Source organism: Scyliorhinus canicula, chromosome 8 (genome assembly GCF_902713615.1).
Source record: "Scyliorhinus canicula chromosome 8, sScyCan1.1, whole genome shotgun sequence".
In the NCBI taxonomy this organism is placed as follows: domain Eukaryota; kingdom Metazoa; phylum Chordata; class Chondrichthyes; order Carcharhiniformes; family Scyliorhinidae; genus Scyliorhinus; species Scyliorhinus canicula.
In genome coordinates, this window is record NC_052153.1 from 170,613,742 (window position 1) to 170,640,770 (window position 27,029).

Genomic DNA, 27,029 nt, shown 5'->3' on the forward strand with positions numbered 1-27,029 from the left:
CAAGGCCAGCTGAAATCTTGCTGGGCTCCCAGTGCTGCATTTAAGCAAAATAATCATGCACTAAAATATGTAATCGCTACATTCCCGGAAAAAAAAATCAGATCACAAAGGAAGAGAAAACAACTCATAGAGCCCTGACTGGGGTTATTTACTGCGTGCTCCATTCAGATCGAATACATCCTACGTTGCCAGATGAAAGTAAGCTACAATGGTTTGCTTCCCCAAACAGCAAGCCAATCGCCGTGCAAGAGCTTCTTGACTTTTGAAGCATCTTGTTTAATTGCAATGGCCGGCAAACTGCCAACAGGTCTGACGCTCAGGTACAAGGCTCCAATCGAGCAACTGCTGTTTGTGTACCCAACACTTCCCGCTAAAGGAAACGGAATTTCTTTATCGTGCTGGAGAATTCCCACTTCTGTGCCCATTGTACCTGGCATTGGTATCCTCAGTTAAGTAGAGGGCCAAGAGGGTGACTTGGCTCGTCTGCAACTCAGATCTGAATGTGCTTTAACAAAGAGGGGTTAGTATTTGACCCTTGATGGGTGAAGTGACAACAAGGTATATGTCAGTCGTGCAGTCAAAGGAAAGAGGCTTGGCGTGCAATAAAGCTTCTTGTGAGGAGTAAATGCAGAGAAGAGCGGTTTAGTAAGTGGCTGGGAGGTAAATTGTCATGGGGACCAGTCCTCCCAAACCTCTTCCAGCTAAAAGAATTGCTCAGAAGTTAGAAAGTGCCAAGAAACAGGAGGAGTTGACAGATACAGGCAATCTCTTACCATTAACGGCCACACAGACTATGCCCGAACTGGCCTGAGCTAGATATGAGTTTGCATTGTATTCCTCATCATCTGTGTCAGAGTCATGAACTGGCTGCGTGCTGCTGTGGCCAAGCAGCCGTCTTTGGTTGCCATTGGCATTGGGCGATGAAATTGGGGAACCAGGCTGCTCAATGGCTGATGGACTGGACGAGGAGGAGGAGGATGGCATGGGAGGACCTGAGGAGAGACAAAACGAAGGTTTTGATGTGTGATGGTAACGACAAAGCATGTTGAAAAAATGCAAAGTGAGACATTCAAAATCAAAATGAATAGCAATGGATTCAAACCCTGGCAGACAAAGAAACCTATTCGCTGCTGTCCTCTTTTGTTACACAGAGTAAAATCAAAAGTTGAGCAAGGTAGATGATTTCTGCATGCTAATCCCTTTGACAAAGTGTTTTTAGATTACAAAGTACAACAACTTAAACTATTACGTACAATAACAGTGTGCAGCTTCAAATGAACGCAGAAAGAACCACGTGTATTTTCTATGGCCTCTCTAGACATGGTCAAGCTCAGGCAGATAGAAGACGTGTACTTCAGCTTTAAGCTGCTTTTCCTTTGCTGTGATTTTTGCTCCCAGTTCAGGACAGTGATTTCTGTGAGTTGCTCTGCCTGCTCCTTTCACATTAGTTGGGGGGGGGGGCTTGCTGCAAATATTCCCTCAATCCAACAGGACTCGCAGTCTTGCCTTCCTGTGATGATATGGTGCAGTTTGTTCCCTTGGCTGGCTTGAGTCGTTCGGAAGGAATGCAGCCAAACAGTGGGAGCACCTCAGATGGGAAAAGACATTCTGAAGCAGCACGGGCCAGGGACAAGCCACCAGTGCATGATTTCAGAGCCCGGTAGTGTTACTGAGGCTGCCATTGGGCAGTTTTTCCCTGCTCATGTTGCCAGGCCTAAGTAGTGAAGATCAAGAGGGTATTACGAACCAACAATTACTGTCTCTGTCAGAAGAGGTCTGTGGGCTGCTTGGATGCGACACTTCCACTCAAAATTGTGTTCTTACTAGCAGTTCTACAACACTTTTTAAATAGTCGTCCAGTCTCCACCTTGCACACACGGTGTCAGAACTCGACAGCTGTTCCAGCCATGCTTGTCTGCAGATAGCCTTCCAGGGCCTGTTGTCTGCATACTTTATCTGTGTTCCACTGCCCACACATTCAAACCATTTAAATTATATGTAACATTTAACCCGAAATGACAACTGTAGAAATCTGCCAGGGTCAAAAGCTGCATCAAAGCTAAAATAACAGAAGCTGAGCTGTACTAATAGAGCAGGCACAGTTTAGAAAGAAATGATTATGACAGCTTTGATTTAGGGCCATGCAAAAGGGGATCTTGTCCCCTGAGTAAGCAGCAGTCAGTACGGATGAACACTAAATCCAAGTCTGTCATTCCCCCTTAACCTGTCAGTTTAGTATTTTCACACCAAGAGCAATGCATTCTCAGCTTCGTAAAATAAAAACATAAATAGGAAAATAAATCGGTACGTAATTGTAGATACAGAATAGTGCATTTCAAGCTAAAACAACACGACCTGCAAATCTACAAGGCAAGAGGGTGCCATGACTGCCCTGTAAATCTGAAATGATAAAGTAACTACCTTGGCTTTGTCCCAACTGCCAAGCCCTTCGTCAGCTACTTTCCCTGAAATAACAGGGGACTAACAGGGATTTCCATTTTAATCCCAAACGGACAGAGAGTTCAGTGGGAGTTTTGTGGGCAAAGTAAAACATTCTCTATTTCTGCAGTGAAGTAATGGTTTGGAGTTTGGCTTGTGACTAATTATTACATCACCTCCCTCGGAGATGTTAAACTGTAGATTTTTCACATATGTGACATATGATGCCATCTGGAAGCAACTAAAATCAGCTCTGATTTCTGATTGTGGTAGTATGACTAGGGAGATTACGGTACCTTAGAACCATGCTGCCATTGGTGCAGAAGACTCGTTGCCCATTGGCTCAGGCAAGTCATGTGCCTCTCTGCCAATTGGCTGAGGCTAGTCATGTGACTGCCCGCCGATTGGCTGAGAGGTCGGTAGCATCGCCTACGAGGCGGGGTATAAGAACCCGTACCGGCTGGCAGTCGGCCTTTCTCTGTACGTCTACTGCCGGGCACACATCTAGTGTATTAGAGCCTGTTGTTTGGAACTACTTCACGACTCGAGTCCAATTGATGGCGCATCACTGGTGTCTCCCTAATTGCCTCTGATTACCTGGTTCTCACCGATGGCAGGCTTTGTTTGGGCCAGGCAACTAATATTTTTGTTAAATGTGTGTGCAAGAGATTGAAGTCACGATTGTATCTCAGGGCATGGGCTGGCCGCACGCCCCCCAGTGAGAGTTCAGATTTTGGCCATTCTAACTCCTGGATGAACCAAACTTGAAGTGCAATGATCCGTCTCCCACGTGAAGTTCGCAGGAATAACGCCGATGTCAGTGATCGGGGTCAAGAATTGTGGTCGGAGCATGGGGCTGTCAGTGACCATGAAGATGGTCTGAGGCAAGGCAAGTTAACAAGGCAGTCTGCAGGTGGCTATGGAGGAGGAGTGGTGCTTCCGGCCAACTTGGGAGCAGGCCCAAGGTTTTCCTCTTGGGTCAGGAGGCGAAGCACCACTCTTGCTTCATGACCATAAGAAACCTTATCGAAATAAGCTGAATACTCACCTGAGCCTCTTCTAGTCTGTTCCTGCCCGTGACTACCTCTCATAGGCAGACAGCACAGGGAGTTCACAGTCAAAATTAAGTCAGGGCCTGACAATTCTGAAGCCCCTGCCTCCATGCTCCTATAGGCCTGGGATATTCTGCAAAGGTACAGTGCTGAGAAACAAAACAAAATTACACCTGGATGATATTTTAACGTATTGTTTCAACTGGACAGGAGTGCCTTGGGAGGCAGGAGGGGGCTTAAAAATCATGCCTAATCAGTGTTGGTACCACCATTAGCTCAGTTCGCTGGACAGCTGGTTTGTGATGCAGAGTGAGGCCAACAGCCTGAGGTTATTCATGACCTTATTCTCAACCTTGCCACTTGTCTGAGGTGTGGCGATCCTCAAGTTAAATCACCACTAGTCAGCTCTCCCCCTCGAAGGGGAAAGCAGCCTATGGTCATCTGGAGCTACTGTGACTTTACTTTACCTACTTTTAGACCACAACAGCAGCAGGCTTCACAGTGACTGCGGCTCTGGTCCGGCAGCAGTGCTTCAGTGTCGGTCAGTGGTTAATGGTTAGGACTGAGAACTCCCGACTAATCCCCACCCGCAGTCACTAGCCCACCATCAGCCTCCTCAGCACCATGGCTAACGGGGGGGGGGCAGTCTTTCAGCTCCCCCACCCACCCCATCACAACCGAGCAGAGTGAGACACATCACGCAAAGGCTGAAGACTGTTGCTCCAGAAATTCTATTAATTTCAAGTAACTGCTAGAAAGGGGAGGGTTAAAAGAAAATGCAGCTGGTGTGACTGTCGGCACGGCGAATGATGTGTCGCGATGCAGTATCCTGTGAATTTCCACACCTTTTCCTCAAAATTAGCTCTCGGGCCGTAGGCGGAGCTGGCACGGCTGCATTTATTACCGTCCCTCGTTGGCACTCCCACCACCCTCCGAGTCGTTGCTGTGATTTTTGCCCGTATCCTGCAGTGTTACATTAGGAGGCGGTGAACATTCCATTTGCAGAACAGATGGCAGTGGCAACAAATCATTTTCCATAATCATCTGCCATTCTAATTTTTAGAAAGTACATCCTTTGCACAAAGTGATTTTTGTTTAGCACTTCAAATTATGAAACAGATATTGGCCCTGACAGCAGTTTTTAATAGAAATATATTCAGCTGTAAAATTTACCACCATTACATCACATAGCCCGAGCTGTCATTTCACGTCCACAATTAGCGTACAGAATTACAGCAGTCAATCCAGGCTCTTTCTCACATCCTTTTGTCGCAGTAAACGCTATCTCAGGCTATAATAATTACTTCTTCCCACATGGAATTTAACAGACAGAAGAGGCCAGTGATAAAATGCTATTCTCCTTTAATTAATTCACATTTGGTTAATTACCAAAATAGGTTTTTGTTCCAACTGCAGTGTACTAAAATTGATTCGAGAGAAAATAAAAGATCACAACAATGGCAGTCCACCTCAAAACCCAAGCAAATTTTCTGGCATTGGTTTGCAATAACGAACGCACATTAGATTGCACAGGAAAACCAGGAGCCTAATCTCTTTGTCGTGAATACTTCATGAGTCTACTTCAAGTTAACAATATTTTGACACAAACAGTGACTGCACTTATTTCTCATTCTGCCAGCGAGAGCACGGCTGTGATTCCCCCAACCGTGCTTGACGGAAACGTCAGTGGGATCAAAACTGCTTTTTCTGGAAAAGGGAACGGGCATCTTTGAAATGCGGGAATGGGTATCTGTACAAAGGAGAGGGCATCTGTAAGAGGAGGAAGAGAGTGTGTGTAAAAGGATGGAACGATTGTGTGTAAAAGGATGGAAAGAGTGTGTATAACAGAAGGGTGTAAAAGGAGAGAATGTGTAAAAGGATAAAACGTGGAAAAGGAGAGAGTGCCGTTCAATAGTGGAGTCTTTCTTGCTGCTGCAGGTGACGAGAAACACCCCACTGAATGAGCCAAAAGCAGACTCTGTTATTTTTCCATTAAATTACGCTCAAAGTCTGAAGGAAGGAGAGAGTGTGTAAAAGGAGAAGTAAATTGTCTCTGTGCCGAGAAAGGACATTGACAGATGATGATAATGTCGATAAACCTGAGTGTCACAACAGTATCCGATGAACAATATAAAAAGGGTTGTGGAGCACTGATGCATGGAAGAATTATTTTTTAAATCAAGGTAAATTATGCAATGTTGTCACCAGTCTTATTTATTGTGTTAATTCAATAAGGAATTTGAAAATTAACTTAGAATTGCACCTGTGGAAGCTGGAGACATTTATGATGTGATCATTTCACGTTACTGCCATCAGCTGTGAGACTCGCAGCCATCTATTCACCCTGACTCAAAATACACTTGGTCCCTGCGTAGACAGACATAATTTGCAATTTAATTGTAAAACCACCCCATAGAAAGACTTGGCATGAACGTGACACCACCCCAGCACTGGACATTATTCAAACCCGTAGGGCGGCATGGTGGCACAGTGGTTAGCACTGCTGTCTCACAGCACCAGGGCCTTGGGTGACTGTATAGAGTTTGCATGTTCTCCCCACGTCTGCGTGAGTTTCCTTCGGGTGCTCCGGTTTCCTCCCACAGTCCAAAATTGTTCAGGTTAGGTGGATTGACCATGCTAAATTCCCCCTTAATGTCCAAACGTGTGCAGGTTAGGTGGATTGACCATGAACAATACGGGGGGTTACGGGGATAGGGCGGGGGAGTGGGCATAGGTAGGGTGCTTTTTTGGAGGGTCGGTGCAGACACAATGGGCCGGAAAGGCTCCCTCTGCATTGTAGGGGTTCTATGAATTGTCAGTTGTCTTTGACTCAATGTTTCAAACCTTCACAGAGTTAACCACTCAGCCTCCCGAGGAAAGATCATGAAGAGGAAGGGATGCCCCTTGTGAGGAGTTGCACAGACAGGTTCAGATTTGCAGAAACCATTCATGTACAAGTCTCCATGCCCGTGAGTGGGGAATTATCTTCTGATTGGAAAGCAACCTTCTGCAGAACAAGATTTTCCCCAGTAGTTTAATGACACTAACATCTCCATTTTATTCATAGTTTCAAAGGGACTTTCCTGCCTTATCTCTGTAACCCTTCATTCCCCACTGATTCTAAACCTATCTATCTCAGTCTTGCGAATGTTCAAGGACTTCTGTTGCACCTTATTGCCATCACTGTTGATGGCCAACCAGCCAAGTGACGGGGATTGATGTTGATCTCCCACAAATCACATTGTAGAGAATTAGACAGAATGGACGGCACCTAAATGGGCCATGTAAACCGCGGATTAAACTCCTGAAAGATTTCCTCCAATTCCACTGGCCCCTTCTCAGCCTTTTTACCTTTTTCCTGTCCGGTTTGCTTTTGAAATTGGTGTCTGTTGATTGCTTTACCGTCGATGGCCACCCAGCAGTATAACACAGGCTAATGGTGGAGATTTGGGGCAGCACAGTAGCACACGTGGCTAGCACTGTGGCTTCACAGCGCCAGGGTCCCAGGTTCAATTCCCTGCTGGTTCACTGCCTGTGCGGAGTCTGCACATTCTCCCCGTGTCTGCATGGGTTCACTCCGGGTGCTCCGGTTTCCTCCCACAGTCCAAAGATTTGCAGGTTAGGTGGATTGGCCATGCTAAATTGCCCTTATTGTCCAAAAAAAAGTTTAGGAGGGGTTATTGGGTTATGGGGATAGGGTGGAAGTGAGGGCTTAAGTTGGTCGGTGCCGACTCGATGGGCCAAATGGCCTCATTCTGCAATATATGTTCTATGTTCCATAATGCACCCCAACAAAACAAGTTACATACACCTCAGCTGGCTGGGTTAGCAAGTTCTACATTCTAACCACACTTGGAGTGAATCAATTTCTTCTTATTTTCCTTTTGCGTTTATTAGCCACTGCCTTGTATTCATGGCCTGAGTTTTGGAAGCACAAGTCCTTCAAATTAAAATGAGCGGACAGAAAGAATGGAAGACATGCATTCAAATTCCTGATCTAGGTCTGCATCTCATGTCACACAATATTCCAAAGAGCATCCAGAATTCCCAACACTGGAAACTTTTAGAATTTCAGGGTTCTCCTATAAAGTTTACTTCCAAGTGACACCATGAATGAGAAGCAAAATGCGCCGTTACATCTTATTACAGTTTAGTGGTGTCAAGATTTTATTGAGGCGCATCCACAGGATTATTTCTCCCGACCTGGAAGAACAACTCTACATGCGCATGGCTTGCAGCTAGAAATGGAGTATTTAGGGCTGTACAATATAACCTGCCCCTTCCTTCAGGTGCCAAACCCGAAAAGGGCATTGGTAACTATGGGGCTTCCACTGGATTGGTCCATAAAACCACAGAATCCCTACAGTGCAGAAGGAGGTCATTTGGCCGGTCGTGTTTGCAACAAACCTCTGAAAGAGCACCCTATTTAGGCCCACTCCCCAGATTTATCCCCGTAACCGGAGCCCCTGCACAGCTTTGGACTGTGGGAGGAAACCGGAGCACCCAAAGGAAACCCACGCAGACACGGGGAGAACCTGCAGACTCCGCACAGACACCCAATGCCGAAATTAAAACCTGGCTCCATGGCACTGTGAGGCAGCAGTGCTAACCACTGTGCCACCAGATTATGTACTGCATTGACCTGCCATTGCCTTCAGCAGCACAGCCAACCAGGAAACCTTCCCACTCTTACAGCCTGCCATCAGGCATAGTGGAAGGTTGATAGCCAACCTGTTTTAGCCAGGTTATGAAAACACCTTCCATGGTCATCCAACTCCTGAAGAGGGACTTAAATTCCGGAGCCTCTGGCCCAGAGGTTGGGCTATTACCAACTGCTCCCGAAAACCTCCTCAATTACCTGCCACTGTACTAAAATTGGATTCACACCCATATAATTAGATCCCATTCAATCATAGAATTTACAGTGCAGAAGGAGGCCATTCGGCCCATCGAGTCTGCACCAGCTCCCGGAAAGAGCACCCTACCCAAGGTTAACACCTCCACCCTATCCCCATAACCCAGTAACCCCACCCAACACTGTGGTGATTGTGTATGTGTAGATGCAATACAACTGAGCAAGCACTAGAGGGAGCACGGGAGAGCTATAAATACAGAGGGACAGGAAGTGAGGACACACTTCACAGAACGGGGACTTGGCAGCAGGACAGGCAGCATTTGAGGTAGCTGTAAGTTAAGCTCTGAAGACAGAACAAATTCACAATAAAGCATCTTCTCCAACTTTGAGACTACGAACTTTATTAAGACACAAGGAACAACACATGTGTTGAGGCACATGTGTTTGGGCAAAGGTTTGCAGATCACCACTGATTATGGGTGGAATCTTACCAGAATTTTACAAAGTGTCAGGCTCAGACTGAAAACTGGTGTGTAACTCTCCAACTACAAAGACCAGTTTTCTCTCCAAGTATTGAACCTCTTAGAGTGGGTGTGGCTTATGCCATTGCTCTGGTAGGGCGGGGCTTCATAGAGCTGGCACTAATCTCCCCAGAGATCGACGCCATGATCAGCGCTGCAGGTTAACAGTCCCCATCCCCAATCACAGAACTTTTGGGGGTTCTCCCCACCTGACAATCATCACCAGCATTCCATTCCTACACCAAGAGCACGGAAGTATTACCAGCAACAACAACCCCCCCACCCCCCCACCCCCCCCACACATCATTGCACCTTCACATGGGGCTATCCCTAGGGCCTGCCTCTGGCACTGCTGCCAGAAGACGTTGGCACTGCCAAACCTATGCCTGGCACTGCCGGGCATGTCCTTCTCCATGCCCCCACCCCGTGGCTATACTTACCTTTGCAACCCCGGAGGGAAGCCCTCAACTGCTTCTCGTCTGGCCAAGCCTGTTGTGAACCTCGCCAACGTATGGTATTTAGTGAGAGGGATCAGGTGGCGGGGGCCTGCTAATATGAGTTAAATTAATAGAAACATATTCAAATGAGGTTGACACCCAGAGGTGTAGCGGACAATGGGGAAACACAATCTCTCCGGCGAGACTAGCACTTCCTGATTCTCGCAGTTTTCACCTGCGCCTCCGATTCTGCGCATAGCTTGTGTGGGTTCAAAATCGTCCCATATATCTAATCGGTACTCCTCTCGGTTCAATGTCGCCCTCTGGCACCACAAAGCCATGTACTTCCTAGCTTATTTCATTATCGATATCGAGTTTTTACCTGCTTTCCTGATCTATGGCTCAGGTACTCTAAGGGGCAGCCAAACACACAAATGGTCCAGGCACAAAAGCTGAGCGCAACCAGTTAGCTTTTCCAGCTCTGCACTCAGTGCATTTCTTAACTACTTGGGTTCCAAAGCACAGAGCATGGGGAATGGAATCTCAGCTACTACAGGATAACTAAACTGCCTGCTGCTCTTTCAGGGATTTAGTTCCAAAATATTCTGGAATCATAGAAAAATGTTGGGGAAAGCTCGGTACTCAAAGAACTAGTTGGGAAACATGGACTTCCTCTCTCCTTTTGGACCATCGTGATTTGATAAAACCATATTTTCCATAACACCGAGGAAAACAGTCATTCACTTGCTTACCAGATATCACAACTGCCCTGGCCTTAGGCTGATTTAATTAGTCACTGAATTAATTAGTCATTCCACATCGCAACTTCATAAAATGTACTCAAGTCTGTTTTCAGTGCCATTCTCAAAGCAACTGCTTATGCCAGGACATAAACAGCTCGCCGCATCACTTCTTTTGGAAAAATAGCGTCCCTATAAACGAGAGCTTTACTGGTGAAGAGAGGAAAGCTGATCACATAAAGGACAAAACGCGGGAGAGCAATATCTGCACTGTGTGGGAATATGCCGATTAATGTGAGGTCTGGAGCAAGATACTGAACTGAGGTCAAGCAAATAAATGCCTACGTTTCGGGACACTTCATACAGCTGAGACAGTCAGAGAGAGAGAGCGGGGGGGGGGGGGGGGGGGGGGGGCAGAAGAGGGTCACTCTTGCAGTCAAATGTAGGAGAAATTCTAATCCCAAATTTGGATTTTTCTTCCCTGAAAATTGAAGCCTTCACGATCAACATCTTTCAACTAAGTCCAGGGAGCACAGCCAATCATATCTGTACTGTATTCATTTGTGAGGGAAAGCGAATAGAGTTATTCTCATCCACAGATGCTTCTTGGAATCCCTTTTGCAATATTCTATTCATCACAAAGCATATTAAAAGACTAGACTTCTTCTAACTCAGCATGGCAAACATGGACTGAAATGATTGCATTAATAATTTCAATGAATCCACTCATCCTGCTGGCAGACTGGGGGTAGGGGAGTGGGGAGGATTAAACTGAAACCACGCGTCTGATGGAGCAGTGAATGTTGGGAGTCACTCGGGGCGCAAGGGTACACAATCCGGCACTCAGGAGCGCCAACACCTCAACCCCACCCCTATCCACCATTCCGACTGCAGGAGTATTCCTGAAACAGCAGAAACATAGAACACTGCCAGGAGAAATGCCGCGGATCTAAAGAGGAAGGCAGCAAAAAATAAATAAAAGCACTTAAGAGTGGCTCGGATGTAGACGTTAAGAGGGCTGAGTCGCACAAAGCTGACAGGCACGGAAGGAATAATTAAAATTGAACAAGCATCAAAGTCAGAAGTTTGTGCAGCATGGAAATCAGCAGTACAGCACCGCGCTGGCATGAGAATGACAGGCAGTTTCTAGCATCAATAAAGCAGATCTATGCGGCTGGCACAGAGATTCTCGATTGGGAGGACAGCGAGGGCAAGTGAGAAAAAGGTCTCGGCAACTCACCGGGCTGACAGTCCATTGCCTTGTCATCACTAACATCCATGGAGAAAATGACAAAGAAAGTTTGCTCCTCTGTTGTATGGAGTTTGTTGCTCACATGTCTCCGGGGGGGGGGGGGGGGGGGGGAGCAACAACTGAGAAGTGTTCAGGCTTTAATCCTCCCTGCCTGATGGTGAGCACCACACGGAGCCCTCTCGCTCTTTCCCTCAAATCAACCTGGAGACGACGGCGCTGATCAACCTATTCCTTCTACACGCACCGCAGTACGAGCCGGGTCAGCATTTCAGTGAGAAGGCAAGGGCCAAGGTGAATAACAGACAAATAACTGCATTAGGGGCGGCTGGAAGAGAGCAGTCTCTGAAAATTATTCAGCTACTATAATAGCTTTAAACATTGCCCCTTTGGCTAGCTTGAAAAAGCCTCTGCGTTGTACGCACTTAGAGCGAGCATGGCCAGAGCCTTTATTTTTGCCATTCTGAGTGTCTTCAATTAAGTTGTGTCCTGAAAACACTGAACTGAAACCTTTCTGCCCTGCCGAGTACAAGGCCTGTCATAATTCATTAGTAACAGTGCTTCGCTCAGGCATCCATCATGCAAGCAACCTCCAACAAAACTGCTGAGTGAACAGCAAGTCTCTCCCGAGACAGTGGGAGCACTCTGCTGTGACTTGCCAGTATCTGTCTCTGGATGGGGAACATCAGTGACCTCTCACACTTGCCTGGTGGGTGGGAACGGGGGGAGAGGGGGAAGCTGGCCGTCATGGGAGGAAATAAGGAGAGTTCTGCCCTGCATTTACTCACAGAACAAACAACACTGCTGTAGCTGATTCCAACTACCCTGAAGAGATTATAGTGACAGGTTATAATCCTTTATCCCCCGGTTGCCCACTCAAGTAATGAACCTTAGCCAACATCAGGAAAACGCCGATACCGAAGACAATTTTCAGCAATAATAGTACGGAGGAAAGGCAAGTGGCTTCAACTCCAAGACCTGCCCAAATATCATTGCTGTTACATCACTTGAGATTCAAACTTCACAGATGAATAAGAGGTGATACATGTTGAGAGATGCATAATTTGCTGCCAACTGGGACACGGTTTATCAATGACTAGAATAAACCGAGTTTTGATTAAACGTCCTCAGGACAGCATTAATCGATATTTAAAGGGGTATTGGCTGTCCTATTGAATAGCTGAGTAATTGCAGGAACGTCTGAAGCCTGCCATGGCCTTAGTAATGGAGGCTAGTTCCGGGTGCGGCTATGACTAGCTAAGTCGCACATTTGGAAGCTCCTGCGACAAAGGTGTTTTCGGGCCAACTGGAGGGCCCCAAAGGTGCAGTAAAGACGAATCCCGGTGGGGGAAGGTCCCCTGAGGAGAACTTGACCGATTTTATGGTCGGTACCCGGAGTGGAGCGGCAAGAAAAACGGCAGCAGCTCCCCAAAAAAAGCGGGGGAAGAAAATCAAAATGGCGGCCGGCGGCGCATCAGAGGAATGGAAGAAATGGGCGGAGGAGCAGCAGGCCGCTCTCCTCCGTTTTTTCACGGAGCTGAAAGTGGAGCTCTTAGAGTCCATGAACGCGACGGCCACCAGGTTGGTGGGAGCCCAGGCGACCCAAGAGGCGTCGATTAAAGAGCTGCAGCAGGAGATGACCGCGAGGGAGGAGGAGGCCACAGTCATCGGGGCAAAGGTGGAGGTGCACGAGGCACTCCACATGAAGTGGCAGAGCCGCTTCGAGGAGCTGGACACTCGGATGAGGAGGAAAAATTTGAGGATCCTGGGCCTGGAAGAAGGCGTGGAGGGGTCGGATCTCCCGGGATATGTGGCGGAGATGTTGAGCTCCCTGATGGGGGAAGGGGCCGGTCCGGCGCCCCTGGAACTGGAAGAGGCATACCGGGTCATGGCCAGGAGGCCTAGGGCAAACGAGCCCCCGAGGGCGGTGCTGGTGCGGTTCCAGCGGCTAAGTGATCGAGAGAAAGTCCTGAGGTGGGCAAAAAGGGAGAAAAGCAGCAAGTGGCAGAACTCGACGGTAAGGGTGTACCAGGACTGGAGTGCGGAGGTGGCAAAGCGGCGGGCCCGGTACAACCGGACAAAGGCGGTGCTACACGCGAAAAAGATCAAATTTGGAATGCTGCAGCCGGCGCGCTTGTGGGTCACCTACAAGGACCAACATCATTATTTCGAGTCCCCAGAGGAGGCCTGGACCTTTGTACAAGAGGAAAAGTTGGACACGAACTAAAACCTGGGAGCACCGGCGGTCGTAGCCGCCGGGGGACTCTTGATTGAGCAAGTGGCCCTTTTCTTTTTCAGGCCAGGTCGGAACTGGGTAACAGTTTCGTGGATTGTTTGGGGTGTTTTTTTTTCTCGAACGGTTGACTTTTCTGAATATCTTGAAGGTTTCGAGTTGTTGGGTGTTTCTGTATATTTGTACTGTTGAAATCTCTATTGTGGGTCGTTGGCTTCTTATGGGGTGTTTTTTCCCGTTTCCAATTTCCCTTAGTTATTTACCCCTTTTACCCTTTTCCTTTGGGTGCTTGTTTTTTGTTCTTTCTTTCTTTTCGGGTTATGGTTATCTGCGGTTATTTATACTGTTTGATGGAGGGTGATGGTTGAGCACACTGTTAGTTGATAGCTAGTTAATTATTTTGTTATTTAAGTATGTAGTTAAATATTTATGTATTTATTTGCCATTGGGTATTTATATCGTTAAGTTGGGGAGACGGGACGGGGGGGAGTGGGCTGATTATGCGGATCTTTCTCTGGGGTTTTAAGGGGATCTTTCACGGGCGCAGATGGGGTGAACCGGGAGGAGTCGGAGTGTGGCAGGAGCAGCCGGGTCAGTGGAGACCAGCTGACTCTCGGGAGTACGATGTTGGGTACATCGCGGCTAGGAGGGGTCCTAGCCGGGGGGGGGGGGGGGGGGGGGGGGGGGGGGGGGGGAGAAGGGGGGGGGGAAGGGGAGGGGGGAAGGGGGGGGGGGCTGGGGGGGGGACACTGGGTTGCTGCTGGAAAGACCAGGGACGAGAAGGGGAGAGCCGGGGGGGTGGGGGGGGGGGGGGGGGGGGGGGGGGGGGCCATCGCTATGGGAAGCGGGTCAGAAAAGGAGGGATGACCCGGGGCGAGCAAGGGACAAGACATGGCTAATCGACAGGGAGTAGGGACGGGTCGCTCAGCGATCCGATTGATCACGTGGAACGTAAGGGGGCTGAATGGGCCGGTTAAAAGATCAAGGGTCTTCTCACACCTGAAGGGACTGAAGGCTGATGTAGCAATGCTGCAGGAGACTCATTTGAGGGTAGCAGATCAGGTCCGCCTGAGAAGGGGGTGGGTGGGACAGGTGTTCCACTCAGGCTTGGATATCAAGAACCGGGGGGTGGCGATCTTGGTGGGAAAGAGGGTGTCGTTTGCGGCGGCAGAGGTGGTGGCAGATAAGGAGGGCAGGTATGTGATGGTGAGGGGTAGGTTGCAGGGAGAGAATGTGGTGCTGGTAAATGTGTATGCCCCGAACTGGGACGACGCGGGTTTTATGAGGCGCCTGCTGGGCCTCATCCCGGGACTGGAGGCAGGGGGCCTGATCATGGGAGGGGACTTTAATACGGTGTTAGACCCTGGGCTGGATAGATCGAGTTCCAGGACGAATAGGAGGCCGGCAGCGGCAGAGGTGTTAAGGGGGTTCATGGAGCAGATGGGAGGGGTAGACCCATGGAGATTTGGTAGGCCTAGGACGAGGGAGTATTCTTTTTTCTCCCACGTCCACAGAGTGTACTCTAGGATCGATTTTTTCGTATTGAACAAGGGGCTGATACCGAGAGTGCAGGACACGGAGTACTCGGCCATTGCGATATCGGACCATGCACCACATTGGGTGGACGTGGACATGGGGGAGGCGCGGGATCAACGCCCGTTGTGGCGCCTGGATGTAGGGCTGTTGGCGGACAAAGAGGTGTGCAGAAGGGTGAGAACGGGCATTGAGAACTATCTGGGTACGAATGACACAGGTGAGGTGCAGGTGGGGACGGTCTGGGAGGCCTTGAAAGCAGTGATTAGTGGAGAGCTGATCTCCATAAGGGCACACAGAGAGAGGAAGGAGAGGCAGGAAAGGGAGAGGCTGGTGGGGGAGCTCCTAGAAGTAGATAGGAAATATGCGGCGGCACCAGAGGAGGGGCTATTAAGGGAGCGGCGTAGCTTGCAGGCCAGGTTCGACCTACTGACCACTAGGAAGGCGGAAATGCAGTGGAGAAGGGCGCAGGGTGCGGCGTATGAGTACGGGGAAAAGGCGAGCAGGATGCTGGCACACCAGCTTCGTAAGCGAGATGCAGCCAGAGAGATTGGGGGAGTGAGAGAGAGGGGTGGGGACGTAGTGCAGAAGGGGCAAGAGGTGAATAGGGTCTTTAGGGACTTCTATAGGGAATTGTATAGGTCTGAACCGCCGAAGAGGAGAGGGGGAATGAAGAACTTTCTCGACAAATTGGGGTTCCCAAAGGTACAGGAGGAGCTGGTAGAAGGGTTGGGGGTGCCGATAGAGCTGCAGGAGCTAATTAAAGGGATAGGCCAGATGCAGGCGGGGAAGGCGCCGGGGCCGGATGGGTTCCCGGTGGAGTTTTACAGGAAATTTGTGGACTTGGTGGGTCCAGTGCTGGTGAGAGCCTTTAATGAGGCGCGCGAGGGGGGGTTCTGCCCCCAACAATGTCGCAGGCCCTGATCTCCTTGATTTTGAAGCGGGACAAGGACCCGGTCCAGTGCGGGTCCTACAGGCCCATCTCCCTCCTAAATGTTGACGCCAAGCTGTTAGCAAAGGTCCTGGCAACCAGGATAGAGGACTGTGTGCCAGGGGTAGTCCATGAAGACCAGACGGGGTTCGTGAAGGGACGCCAACTTAACACAAATGTCCGGAGATTGTTAAATATGATTATGATGCCAGCAGTGGAGGGGGAGGCGGAGATAGTGGTAGCGCTGGACGCGGAGAAGGCATTTGACAGGGTGGAGTGGGAATACTTGTGGGAGACGTTGGAAAGGTTTGGGTTTGGGGAGGGATTTATCAAGTGGGTAAAGTTGCTCTATTCAGCTCCGATGGCGAGTGTGGTAACAAACGGGAGGAGGTCAGAATATTTTGGGCTCCATCGAGGTACTAGGCAGGGATGTCCCCTATCCCCCTTACTCTTTGCATTAGCGATTGAGCCGTTGGCGATGGCACTGAGGGGTTCAGGGGGGTGGAGAGGACTGACAAGGGGAGGGGAGGAACACCGGGTCTCGCTCTATGCGGATGATTTGTTGTTGTATGTGGCAGACCCGGAGGGGGGCATGCCGGAGGTAATGGGGATACTAGCGGAGTTCGGGGACTTTTCGGGATATAAATTAAATCTGGGGAAAAGTGAGGTCTTTGTAATACACCCGGGAGACCAAGGGGAGGGAATTGGGAGGCTCCCCTTCAAAAGAGCAGTTAAAAGTTTTAGGTACTTGGGGGTGCAGGTGGCAAAGAACTGGGGGGCCCTCCACAAGTTGAACTTTTCCAGACTGGTGGAACAGATGGAGGAGGAGTTTAAGAGGTGGGACATGGTGCCGCTGTCGCTGGCAGGGAGGGTGCAGTCAGTTAAAATGACGGTCCTCCCGAGGTTCTTGTTTTTGTTCCAGTGTCTGCCCATCTTCCTCCCCAGGGCCTTTTTCAAGAAGGTAACGAGTAGTATCATGGGGTATGTGTGGGCACATGGCACCCCGAGAGTTAGAAGGGTCTTTTTGGAGCGGAGTAGGGATAGTGGAGGGCTGGCGTTACCCAACCTTTCAGGATATTACTGGGCGGCAAATACATCGATGGTACGAAAGTGGATGATGGAAGGGGAGGGGGCAGCCTGGAAGCGCATGGAGAGGGCGTCCTGCGGCAACATAAGCTTAGGGGCACTGGTAACGGCACCATGGCCGCTCCCTCCCACGAGGTATACCACGAGCCCGGTGGTGGCGGCCACCCTCAAGATCTGGGGGCAGTGGAGGCGACACAGGGGGGAAGTGGGAGGTCTGATAGGGGCACCACTAAGAGGGAACCACAGATTTGCGCCGGGAAATACAGGAGGGGGATTCCAGAGCTGGCAGAGGGTGGGTATTAGACAACTGAGGGACTTGTTTATAGAGGGGAGGTTTGCGAGCTTGGGAGAGCTGGAGGAGAAATTTGGGCTCCCCCCGGGGAACACGTTCAGGTACCTCCAAGTGAAGGCATTTGCCAGACGACAGGTAGAGGGGTTCCCCGCGCTTCCCGACAGGGGGGTGAGTGATAGGGTGCTATCAGGGGTCTGGGTCGGGGAGGGGAAGATCTCGGACATCTATAAGATTATGCAGGAGGTGGAGGAGGTACCAGTAGTGGAGCTGAAAGATAAGTGGGAGTTAGAGCTGGGGGAACAGATAGAGGACGGGACATGGGCAGACGCCCTGGAGAGGGTCAACTCGTCGTCGTCATGTGCGAGACTAAGTCTCATTCAATTTAAGGTACTGCATAGAGCCCACATGACGGGGACAAGGATGAGTCGGTTTTTCGGGGGTGAAGACAGGTGTATTAGATGTTCGGGAAGCCCTGCGAATCATGCACATATGTTTTGGGCATGTCCGGCACTGGAGGAGTTCTGGAAGGGGGTGGCAGGGACGGTGTCGAGAGTGGTGGGGTCCAGGGTCAAGCCAGGATGGGGACTTGCGATCTTCGGGGTTGGGGTGGAGCCGGGGGTACAGGAGGCGAGGGAGGCTGGAATATTAGCCTTTGCGTCCTTGGTGGCTCGGAGGAGGATCTTGATTCAGTGGAGGGACGAAAGGCCTCCAAGTGTTAACACCTGGTTAAACGACATGGCAAACTTCATCCAATTGGAAAGGATCAAATTCGCCCTGAGAGGGTCGGTGCAGGGGTTTTTCAGGCGATGGCAACCCTTCCTGGACCTCTTAGATCAGAGATAGAAACTGAGGCCGTGACAGCAGCAACCCGGGAGGGGAGGGGAGGGCGGGAGGGAGGGGGGGGAGGGGAGACAACAACGAAGGAAGTACGGTAGCGGTGGTGGCACGGGCAAGGCCTGCCCGAGGACACTGCCAGAAATGATAAGTTGGTCTGACTGTCGGTTCGCCGGCGGCGGGGGGGGGGGGGGGGGGGGGGGAGACACGCGATTAGGGGGTGGGGGGACTTTTGTTGTTAAGTAGGGGGGTTTGACTTTGTTTTGTTATAATTTAAATGTAAATGTAGGGGGGGTTAAAATGTTTGTATTTTGAAAAATTTCTTCAATAAAAATTATTTAAAAAAAAAGTAATGGAGGCTAGTGTGCCCCCACCCCCCCCCCCCTTACCCTTATTGCTTTTAATGAAGCTATATAGAGTTATGATGCTCCTTCTCTCCCTCTGGCCCTCTGGACTGGAAGGTCCTCTTGTGCAGTACACTTTAATGCCGTCGCACCACCTCACACACTTTGATCACAATGAATGTGGGCATGTCAGTCATCTGCGGCAGGATGGTTGATTCCATCCCTGATCTATGTTTATACGCTGACCCCATCTTTTTTTTTTTGTTATTTTCTTTCCAAATTTAGAGTACCCAGTTATTTTATTTCCCTAATTAAGGGGCAATTTAGCGTGGCCAATCCACCTAACCTGCACAACTTTAGTTGTGGGGGTAAAACCCACGCAGACGCGGGGAGAATGTGCAAACTCCACACGGACAGTGGCCCAGGGCCGTGAATCGAACCCGGACCCTCAGCGTCGTAGTACCAGTGCTAACCACTGCTGCCGTGCTGCCCTCTTCATTCCTCCAACCAAAATGGATAACTTCACACTTATCCACATTAAATTCCATCTGCCAAATTTTGAACCACTCCCCAGCATATCCATATCCATTTGTAAATTTCTTATTTCCTCATTGCCACTTGCTTTCCCATCGATTTTAGTGTTGTCTGCAAATTTGGCTACAGTACAGCATATCCCGAAATTCAAAATGCTTCATGAATGAAAAAGACTATCATTTGTCTGCTGATTTTATGACCACCAAATGTCTCAAAGGGACAGTGTGTACCAGGCAGACATTGGAAAGGGACAGCAGTGTGTACCAGGCAGACATTGGAAAGGGACAGCAGTGTGTACCAGGCAGACATTGGAAAGGGACAGCAGTGTGTACCAGGCAGACTTTGGAAAGGGACAGTGTGTACCAGGCAGACATTGGAAAGGGACAGCAGTGTGTACCAGGCAGACATTGGAAAGGGACAGCAGTGTGTACCAGGCAGACATTGGAAAGGGACAGTGTGTACCAGGCAGACATTGGAAAGGGACAGCAGTGTGTACCAGGCAGACATTGGAAAGGGACAGTGTGTACCAGGCAGACATTGGAAAGGGACAGCAGTGTGTACCAGGCAGACATTGGAAAGGGACAGCAGTGTGTACCAGGCAGACATTGGAAAGGGACAGTGTGTACCACGCAGATATTGGGAAGGGACAGCAGTGTGTACCAGGCAGACATTGGAAAGGGACAGTGTGTACCAGGCAGACATTGGAAAGGGACAGTGTGTACCAGGCAGACATTGGAAAGAGACAGTGTGTACCAGGCAGACATTGGAAAGGGACAGCAGTGTGTACCAGGCAGACATTGGAAAGGGACAGTGTGTACCAGGCAGACATTGGAAAGGGACAGCAGTGTGTACCAGGCAGACATTGGAAAGGGACAGCAGTGTGTACCAGGCAGACATTGGGAAGGGACAGCAGTGTGTACCAGGCAGACATTGGAAAGGGACAGTGTGTACCAGGCAGACATTGGAAAGGGACAGCAGTGTGTACCAGGCAGACATTGGAAAGGGACAGTGTGTACCAGGCAGACATTGGAAAGGGACAGTGTGTACCAGGCAGACATTGGAAAGGGACAGCAGTGTGTACCAGGCAGACATTGGAAAGGGACAGTGTGTACCAGGCAGACATTGGAAAGGGACAGCAGTGTGTACCAGGCAGACATTGGAAAGGGACAGCAGTGTGTACCACACAGACATTGGAAAGGGACAGTGTGTACCAGACAGACATTGGAAAGGGACTGTGTGTACCAGGCAGACATTGGAAAGGGACAGTGTGTACCAGGCAGACATTGGGAAAAGGACAGCAGTGTGTACCAGGCAGACATTGGAAAGGGACAGTGTGTACCAGGCAGACATTGGAAAAGGACAGTGTGTACCAGGCAGACATTGGAAAGGGACAGCAGTGTGTACCAGGCAGACATTGGGAAGGGACAGCAGTGTGTACCAGGCAGACATTGGAAAGGGACAGTGTGTACCAGACAGACATTGGAAAGGGACAGTGTGTACCAGGCAGACATTGGAAAGGGACAGTGTGTACCAGGCAGACATTGGGAAAAGGACAGCAGTGTGTACCAGGCAGACATTGGAAAGGGACAGTGTGTACCAGGCAGACATTGGAAAGGGACAGCAGTGTGTACCAGGCAGACATTGGAAAGGGACAGCAGTGTGTACCAGGCAGACATTGAAAAGGGACAGTGTGTACCAGGCAGACATTGGAAAGGGACAGTGTATACCAGGCAGACATTGGAAAGGGACAGCAGTGTGTACCAGACAGACATTGGAAAGGGACAGCAGTGTGTACCAGGCAGACATTGGAAAGGGACAGCCGTGTGTACCAGGCAGACATTGGAAAGGGACAGTGTGTACCAGGCAGACATTGGGAAGGGACAGCAGTGTGTACCAGGCAGACATTGGAAAGGGACAGTGTGTACCAGGCAGACATTGGAAAGGGACAGTGTGTACCAGACAGACATTGGAAAGGGACAGTGTGTACCAGGCAGACATTGGAAAGGGACAGTGTGTACCAGGCAGACATTGGAAAGGGACAGCAGTGTGTACCAGGCAGACATTGGAAAGGGACAGTGTGTACCAGGCAGACATTGGAAAGGGACAGTGTGTACCAGGCAGACATTGGAAAGGGACAGTGTGTACCAGGCAGACATTGGGAAGGGACAGTGTGTACCAGACAGACATTGGGAAGGGACAGTGTGTACCAGACAGACATTGGGAAGGGACAGCAGTGTGTACTAGGCAGACATTGGAAAGGGACAGCAGTGTGTAACAGGCAGACATTGGGAAGGGACAGCAGTGTGTACCAGGCAGACTTTGGAAAGGGACAGCAGTGTGTACCAGGCAGGCATTGGAAAGGGACAGTGTGTACCAGGCAGGCATTGGAAAGGGACAGCAGTGTGTACTAGGCAGACATTGGAAAGGGACAGCAGTGTGTAACAGGCAGACATTGGGAAGGGACAGCAGTGTGTACCAGGCAGACATTGGAAAGGGACAGTGTGTACCAGGCAGACATTGGAAAGGGACAGCAGTGTGTACCAGGCAGACATTGGGAAGGGACAGCAGTGTGTACCAAGCAGACATTGGAAAGGGACAGTGTGTACCAAGCAGACATTGGAAAGGGACAGTGTGTACCAGGCAGACATTGGAAAGGGATAGTGTGTACCAAGCAGACATTGGAAAGGGACAGTGTGTACCAGGCAGACATTGGAAAGGGACAGTGTGTACCAGGCAGACATTGGAAAGGGACAGTGTGTACCAGGCAGACATTGGAAAGGGACAGTGTGTACCAGACAGACATTGGAAAGGGACAGTGTGTACCAGACAGACATTGGAAAGGGACAGTGTGTACCAGGCAGACATTGGAAAGGGACAGTGTGTACCAGGCAGACATTGGAAAGGGACAGCAGTGTGTACCAGGCAGACATTGGAAAGGGACATACTGCCCATCATCTTTGACATCCATCCCCGCAGGCCTGGGGGGGAGTAGGGGGAGTGGGGGGGCTCAGTTTAAACACTCATCTGACAGACAACGCTACCCCCTTTCTACTGCACTGGAGTATCATCCTCAAGTTGGACTCAAGTCCTGGAGTGGGTTCCAAATCCAGAACCTTGCGACTCAGACACAAGAATGGTGCTAGCTGGAGGAACAGCTGACTCTATTGAACCTTTCCTTCACCTTTTCTAACCTAGGGAGTCTCTCCAAGTAAACCGTGTTCCTCCTGACCCCATAAATATCTTTAAAAGAAACTTACCTTGCAGGAGAGTTCCCTTCAAGGCCCTGCAGCACCTGGATAAAGTAGACTGACATGTATCCTACGTGCTTTGCCAATATTGCCTTGAAAATTGGAATCAGGATCAATATGATGATTTTTGCATTATTAAATGGCCTCCTGCTTCTTTGGATGAGGGTATCCAGTGAAAGGCCTGTTTGAAATTTTCAACGTCAAATGGGGACACAAAGTCTGAAGCAGATTTCCAACACTGGTTGCTTAAAACAAATGAAGATTAGTCAAGAGTCTTTCTCTTTGTTGACGAATATCAATGGGAAATTGATTCGCGCATAAATAAAGTCTCAGTAATTAAGAAAGTATTTCAATTTTACTGTAGCTCAGGCCGACAAATCCAATAAATCACTGCCGCTTTCGCATTCAGTCCAACCTCATTCAGGTGGCCACAATGCTAAGAGGTTTAAAGCCTTGCTTACAGCAGAAAATGCTCCTCGAGGCATCGGCCTTACAATGCATTCCAATGAAGGAGCATACGGGCTGGTTTACCATTAACCTTTCAGCTCAAACAGGCCATTGTTTGTACCAACACACTTTAAAGGGTTGAAGAAGTCAGAATGATCGGAAGTGATGAGCCGGCAATTTAGACTCGACACATTCCCTTTAAGGGAAGAAGACCTTTGACCCCGTTCCTTTCTTTTCTCCAGTTTTGCGCTTGTTAGCAACTTTGCAGTGACAATCTTTTTCTTTCTTTCCAAGGGGATGACTTGCCTCCTTGAGACCCAACAAATCTGTAAGTAACTTATTGCAAGATGCTTTCTTTTGGCAGACAGCAATTATTTTCACTTTGAAGAATGAAACAGGTAAAAATATACCATCGGCATTCAAAGAACATCCTTTTGAGGATGCATCAAAAACTTGACAATTAGTCAAATACTCACTTATCCCACTTCCCCCCGCCAATTTCTCTTCCTCCGATCCTCAATCCTGCTCCTGTTAGGATCTTTTGGGGTTAGGCATACAAGGAAATTCCTCATTGACAATTTATCCTCCCCACTCCAAACACGCAACACAAATGGATTTACAGGCAAACGAGAAAAGTACATGAGAGAGAAATGGTAGAAGGATTTGCTGACAGGATAGATGAAGGTTGGAGGAGGCTCATGTGGAGCATAAATACAGGCGTAGAGCAATTTGACTGGCTGACCTGTCCCTGTGCTGCAGTTTTCTAAACATCAGGAACAAATGTCTCCACTGCATCCTTCACCCTTAAATATTGGTTTATGAACTCACTGCCTCATTAATCTTTTTAAAAAAATAAATTTAGAGTACCCAATTCATTTTTCCAATTAAGAGGCAATTTAGCGTGGCCAATCCACCTAGCCTACACATTTTTGGGTTGTTGGGCGAAACCCACGGAAACACGGGGAGAATGTGCAAACTCCACACGGACAGTGACCCAGAGCCAGGATCGAACCTGGGACCTCAGCGTCGTGAGGCAGCAGGGCTAACCCACTGCGCCACCGTGCTGCCCTCTGCCTCATTAATCTTGATTGCTCGTCTATGCTCAGCTACTAAATCCCAGCTGAGACGACAATTGTGGTGCTAGATCTGGACTGAGGCTTCCAGAGTTAGGTCGGGACGTGAAAGCCTTAAGACCATAAAGCCACAACAGCCAGTCGGGATCTCCTGTTCTTCAATGCTCCCTGCTGACCACTGGAAGAATTAAGGTCGTCATTGTCGTGGAGTCACCAGAGATTGAAAATTGATCTCGAGGAAACTGCTGCCGAAAGACCCACTAGAAAAATCAGAGTGGCATTGAAATAATGGTGTTGTCTTCTTTCACCTACTTTGAACACTTTTGTTTATAAGTTGGGAAGAACATTGAGGATGAAAGAACGTTGTTTACTTAACAATCGAGAGTCATCCAGTCAGGTAACAAAGAATCTAATCAGTTTACAACAGGGGTGGGAAGGAAGTGTGTTGTGAGGATAGGACATGTTAACATGAAAGAATAAGACGTCACTAAGAAATCCAATATGGAATTCAGAAGAAACCTCTTTACCACAGAATGGTGAGTATGTGGAACTTGCTAGCCCAAGGAATGGGTGAAGCAAATAACAGTTGCATTTAAGGAAAAAGGGACTGGAGGGTTGTGACGGTGAACTTAGATGCGTAAAGAGAGATAGAGACAGACAGATAGATCATTGGTTTATTGAAAAATCACGGCACCATGTGCCGAATTATGTTAATGCCCAAATAAACCAAGTAATAATAATCATAACATTCATGCAATGATTACAATAAAAATAATGCATAAAATAATAAAGGAATTTCACAATTATGAACATTTCCGTATACAAATAAACTGCAAGCATAAATGCTGGCACCTGCAGGTTGAGCAAAATGGCCTGTTTCTGTGTTGGATATATTTTCTATAGATGTAACCCTATGTGTTGCTCAGTCAACGGGAGGATACTTGAAGGTGGAAGGTCATGTGATGAAACCTCCATGATTACATGCAGCCAGAGCTGGCAGCCTGAGCTAGAGGACTGGGTTGGGTTTAGCTGCGTGTTTTCGATGGATGAACAGATGGCCAACATTGTCATCTTCGCTCACCAATTAAGATGTCAGTGATCTGCTGCAGTCTATGGAATATGTCCCAGCACAGGTCAAGAGGCGAGGAGAGGGGGAAAACAGAGAGCAAATTGGGAAAATAAAATCCTACTCAATGAATGCCGTTTTTCTTTCCAAACATTGTGACATCATCTGGGGTTCCCAAAGTCTATAATTGCTCCTGCACTGTACAAATTGCAGTCTCTGTTTTACAGGTTCCTCTGATTTTACTTGATCTGATCTTCTCTTTTTCCTCCTCTCTTGGGGAAACCAATTGGTGGTGGATTGTAAGTCCACTCAGACAGGTTGGGGGTCAATCTGGTGAAATTGTGACTCCAGCAGCCAAGGCCCGCATGAGGGGCTAACAAGAAGCCTTAGCAACAGAATGCAATTTGATCCTGGGACGCCTTTGCAGTTACCCTCACCCAATGTCTACACACATGGTGTTCTAGAGAGGACCGATGGATGACAGTCAGGAATAGGGATTCTGGTTGATTTGATTTCCCTCTTGAGTAATTGGGGTGGCATTGAGGGATAATTCCTTGCCACACTGACAACTAGCTAGCTCAGTTACACACTTATTGGGAGAATCATAGAATTTGCAGTGCAGGGGCAGCACGGTGGCCTAGTGGTTAGCACAGCTGCCTCATGGCGCTGAGGTCCCAGGTTCGATCCCGGCTCTGGGTCACTGTCCGTGTGGAGTTTGTACATTCTCCCCGTGTCTGCGTGGGTTTCGCCCCCACAACCCAAAAATGTGCAGAGTAGGTGGATTGGCCACGCTAAATTGCCCCTTAATTGGAAAAAATAATTGGGTACTCTAAATTTAAAAAAAAAGAATTTGCAGTGCAGAAGGAGGCCATTCAGCCCATCAAGTCTGTACGGGCCCTGGGAAAGAGCACCCTACTTAAGCCCAAGCCTCCACCCTATCCTCATACCCCAGCAACAAACACCACCAAACCTTTTGAAGACTAAGGGGCAATTTAACATGGCCAATCCACCGAACTAACACATCTTTGGACAGTGGAAGGAAATTGGAGCACCCAGAGGAAACCCACGCAGACAGGGGGAGAAAGTGCAAACTCCACACAGTCACCTGCGGCCGGATTTGAACTTGGGAAGATGGAGCTGTGAGGTAGCAGTGCTAACCACTGTGCCACCCTGGGTGAGCTAAGCCACAGGCTCTGTCAACATCCCAGATGTCTCTGCAAAACCAGAACGCAAGTCAATGGAATCTGTTGAGAGCTCTCAACTTTATAATTGGAATAAGTGCAGGGCAGATTGTCACACCCAGCTGTCATTTGAAGCAGGTGATGCCATTGTGGCCAATGCGGGACATCCATCATGATGCGACATGGCATCTCTCCAGTCTAAGCTATCAGTCCAGCTGTACAGCGACGGGGTCTGTCCAGTGTTGGAACCAACTTAGTAAATGTAACTATTGGAACAGGGTCCTTATACTGGCACCACGACCAGTATCTACAATCCATATGTGCTGTTAAACCAGTGGGACGGGCTGCTGGTCAGCCAGCGATCCACAATGTATTAAAGCAGCTGACACAAAGAAATTAATTTGCCAACGAATAATACAGCTGAAAAATAAAATCAACACTTTGAAAATGACAACCTGGAAAATTATTGATGGTCATGCTCTGAGAAGAATTCTTAATGTGCTCCTACTGAATTCCTGCCTCTTATCTATTATATTTGACCTGATGAAAAGATTGTATTGGTATGATTGTGTCACCTTAATTTCACCCGTATAAGGTCGATGGTCAACTTAAATGGATATCGGCAGCACGGTGGCAGGCAGCACGGTGGCACAGTGGGTTAGCCCTGTTGCCTCAAGGCGCCGAGGATCCAGGTTCGAATCCCGGCTCTGGGTCACTGTCCGTGTGGAGTTTGCACATTCTCCCCGTGTTTACGGGGTTTCTCCCCCACAACCCAAAGATGTGCAGGCTAGGTGGATTGGCCATGCTAAATTGTCCCTTAATTGGACAAAATGAATTGGGTACTTTAAATTTATTTTTAAAAACTTAAATGGATATCAAAGAAGGATAATCTGAAGCAAAATCAACGGTCTTAAAAGTGGGAGAGATGTGCAAT

At 48.8% G+C, this 27,029-nt stretch overlaps 1 protein-coding gene across 25 annotated transcripts in view; it reads right to left on the bottom strand.

The window, feature by feature from the left end:
• Positions 1 to 27,029, bottom strand: part of tenm3 (teneurin transmembrane protein 3) — a 4,148,867-nt gene that overhangs the window by 361,835 nt on the left and 3,760,003 nt on the right. For 16 of the 25 annotated variants that reach the window (XM_038805737.1, XM_038805738.1, XM_038805732.1 and 13 more), the window contains one exon: positions 774 to 992. The exons of 7 other annotated variants lie outside the window; for them this stretch is intronic. In XM_038805737.1, coding sequence (XP_038661665.1) covers positions 774 to 992 — 219 coding nt within the window. Of the gene's footprint in view, positions 1 to 773; positions 993 to 11,284; positions 11,363 to 27,029 lie in introns of those variants that run through there. 2 more of the 25 variants (XM_038805745.1, XM_038805748.1) reach the window with 2 other exon arrangements.